The sequence below is a fragment of the Octopus bimaculoides genome, chromosome 3, assembly GCF_001194135.2.
Source record: "Octopus bimaculoides isolate UCB-OBI-ISO-001 chromosome 3, ASM119413v2, whole genome shotgun sequence".
Classification (NCBI taxonomy): Eukaryota; Metazoa; Mollusca; class Cephalopoda; order Octopoda; family Octopodidae; genus Octopus; species Octopus bimaculoides.
Window position 1 is genome coordinate 141,493,500 of NC_068983.1, and position 3,509 is coordinate 141,497,008.

Here is a 3,509-nt window from a genome sequence, read left to right on the forward strand (position 1 = left end):
TGTGTGTGTGTGTGTGTGTGTGTGTGTGTGTAAATACATGCAACAATATATTTCGATTATGTTTAAAACACATTTCAAACTGTCTTTGCAAATTTTTCAGCATGTGAATGTCGAGCATCAGGTGATCCTCATTATAGGACATTTGATGGTCAGATGATTCATTTCATGGGATCGTGTAAATATACACTTACATCAACAATAAATGGAACCCTATTACCCAAGTTCAATGTCGAAGTGAAAAACGAACATCGTGGCAACAACAGGGTTTCCTACACTCGCTTGGTTGATATCAAAATAAATGGTGTTACACTTCGTCTGTATCCAAGACGAAAAATTGCGGTAAGTTGTAACCACACACTCATTTGTCGAAGAGTAAATAAATCAGTAAGAAAACCAGTGATACATAAGTGTCTTCCGCTGGAACATTATTTAACTAGAACATTATCTGAATATCGCATCATTATATGAATCCAGCCCTGTCAGTAAACGAAATTCTTGTCAATTATATATTTCATTGTATTTTTCATCTCGACTTTTAGACTGTGTCTGTGCCCTTCACATACACTTAATTATAACACTATACACAGTTCGTCTACCAGTTTGGCAATAACGTAGCCGATGCAAGACTAACACACGGATCTCTTAGTAAGAGAGAACAAGTTAAAATCATATCATCAGACCTACTTTCTCGACCCTACACACATTTCCTAGTGATAAGACATCAAAATCGTTATGAGAATATAGGAAATTGCCCAAATGTCCGAAGGGGGCTCCGGATCTGACAGTGCCTTCTAAATCAGGGTGTGATTTAGAGCATAAAACTTCATGTCAACTGCTTGTTCTTCGTCATGTTTTCTGGCTCAATGTGATAATAAAGAGGCACCTGAATGAGTTGCCCTCATTGAACCGCTGGTAACGACAGCAATGCTGTGAACATGAAGGTCGATTATTTCATCCCTGTTTCATTTAAATGAAATGTGAACATACTACTAGCCAATCGTACACACACGCACATATGTTTGTGTGGTAAATACATATATACTGACAGGAGGAATTAGTTGAACATGTGCCGTTCACTGACGATGCCCATAGAATAGGTAAAACTAGACGTCTAGACTGGGGACTTACGAACCAGCATGGGACGGTTACCTCCCCTGTCAGCATGTGTGTATGCTTCTTCGCTCTTCCTACACCTTTATGAGTATTCTAACTAATTTTTCCTTTATGGTATCTCACTGCGACTATCTGTTTATGCTAATTTTTTGTGTACACCACAGTCCTTTAAATCATCCATAAATTTTTATGGAAAATACATATATGTTGACAGGCGAAATTAGCCGAATATGTGCCGTTCGAGTAGTCCTCACTGACGATGCTAACAGAATAGGTAAAACTAGACGTCTAGTTTGCGGATTTTCGAGTGGCCATACACTCTTCCTTCAGCATTAAGAGTATTCTAACTCTTATTTCTAGACGTTCAAGTGCGTCAGAACCCTTAATCACAATTAGTGACGATTGAATTTTTCCATTATGGTATCTCATTGTACCTAGCAGTTTATAGTAATTGTGTGTGTGTGTGTGTGTGTGCGCGCAATTGTACACAATATTGCATAGCTGTCATTTACCCTTTCACCAGCATACAGTTAACTGATTTAAATCATTAGAATATTTATGATGTTGTGTCTTTAATTATCATTCGGTACGGTACGAACTATAAACATTTCGGTTATAACTTTCACGCTTGGCCAATCTTTCTATGTGCATTTCTTACATGAAAATAATTTTTTGCATCATAGATTAAATAAATAACAATGGAAAGCGTTTGAATATTTGGTAAGGTTTCAAACAGGACGAATTTAAATTAAGACATAACGTCCATTTTCGGATGAATTCATAAATTATAAAAATGGTTCGACTCTAAGCTCTTAGATTTGCACAGGAACAAACCAGATTTTTTAAACAATAAGCTGCTTTTGAAACAGATGTGCCTGTCCATATTTACAACGTTACTAATCCATACAAATAATGACAGAGTCATTTAATTGTTTGAACAATTGCATTTATATTTAAAATTTGAGCAAATAAAAATGATTGATACTTTTAAAATACGAAAACAATAACTTAGTAAATTTGTAATGAATAAAACACTAAAAGCAAATTATGTAGAACACTGAAAACTCAAAGTTATTGCAAGTTGTCCACTTAATGTGACAGTCCCATAAAAGGGAAGAATGCTACTGTTATTTAGCCCTAGGAAATACAGTTTCCTGTTGGACTTGACACATTTCTTAGAGCGAAATAACAGTAGCATTTTTCCCTTTTATGAGACTGTCACATTAAGTTGACAACATACTATCACTTTATCGTGCTGCTACTGCATAAATCTCTCTGAGAGATCTAGAAATATATTGTTTCTATATACTGAAAACTCAGTTTGCAACCGTTACTATATTGTTTATAAAGAACCTCAACTTCTCGAAAAGAGAACAATGGAAAAGAGAAAATATAATTTTGCTATTATTTTAACCGAAGGCACAAACAAATTAAGTGGAAAATTTCTCATAGAATATTGAATAAATTATTATATCTACTGCACTTATCAAATGAAAAACTCAAATATATTCAGAAAAACTCAATCGCATCAGACTAGACAGCACTATGCACTCATGCGAGCATATGTGTATGATGACAAATCGCGCACTTTCAAATCTGCCATATTTTGTACCATTATACTCTTGATTTACTTGGCGTGCATGTTAAGATTTAAAAATGCCTGGAAGAGACAAATGTAATTAGCACATAATATATTCTTCATTTTGTTAAATTCTAGGTCAACAATCAACTATTAGAAATGCCACTGATTACGTACATGGGATTCACGGTTTTCAATTCTGCTGGATGGGTTATAGCAACCACATCATTCGGGCTTCAGGTGAAGTTTGATGGTAACCATCGTGTTATTGTCAAAGTACCACGTGTTTATAGTGGGAAATTGTCAGGTATCTGTGGTGATTGCAATCGTAAGAAAGATGACTGGCGTACAAAGGCCGGCGTTGACGTAACAAGGAAAAGAAACAAATATTCTCTTATTGGTAAAAGCTATGCAATTATCGACGACAGCAATAAACCTAGCAAAAAGTTAGTATCAAATTTGAATCTTTCCAAATTTATCTATACCATCTGTCTCTATATTTAAATTCTACCTATCTATCTATCTATCTATCTATCTATCTGTCTGTCTGTCTGTCTGTCTGTCTGTCTGTCTGTCTGTTTATCTAACCATAACTCTCACTCAATCACTCCATATATATATATATATATATATATGGTGTGTGTATACATATACAAATATACAAACATATATATATATATATACATACCTACATACATATACATACACACACACACATTCAGACACATATTTACATACATACAAACACACACACACACACACACACACATATATATATATATATATATATATATATATATATATATATATATATATA

The 3,509-nt window shown here is 34.3% G+C and overlaps 1 protein-coding gene across 1 annotated transcript in view; it reads left to right on the forward strand.

Moving 5' to 3' along the window:
* Nucleotides 1–3,509, forward strand: part of LOC106867182 (zonadhesin) — a gene marked incomplete at its 5' end in the record, with an annotated part of 44,464 nt that overhangs the window by 13,600 nt on the left and 27,355 nt on the right. The window contains 2 exons of the mRNA XM_014911979.2: nt 101–339; nt 2,831–3,138. Of these exons, the coding sequence (XP_014767465.2) occupies nt 101–339; nt 2,831–3,138 (547 nt within the window). The remainder of the gene's footprint in view (nt 1–100; nt 340–2,830; nt 3,139–3,509) is intronic.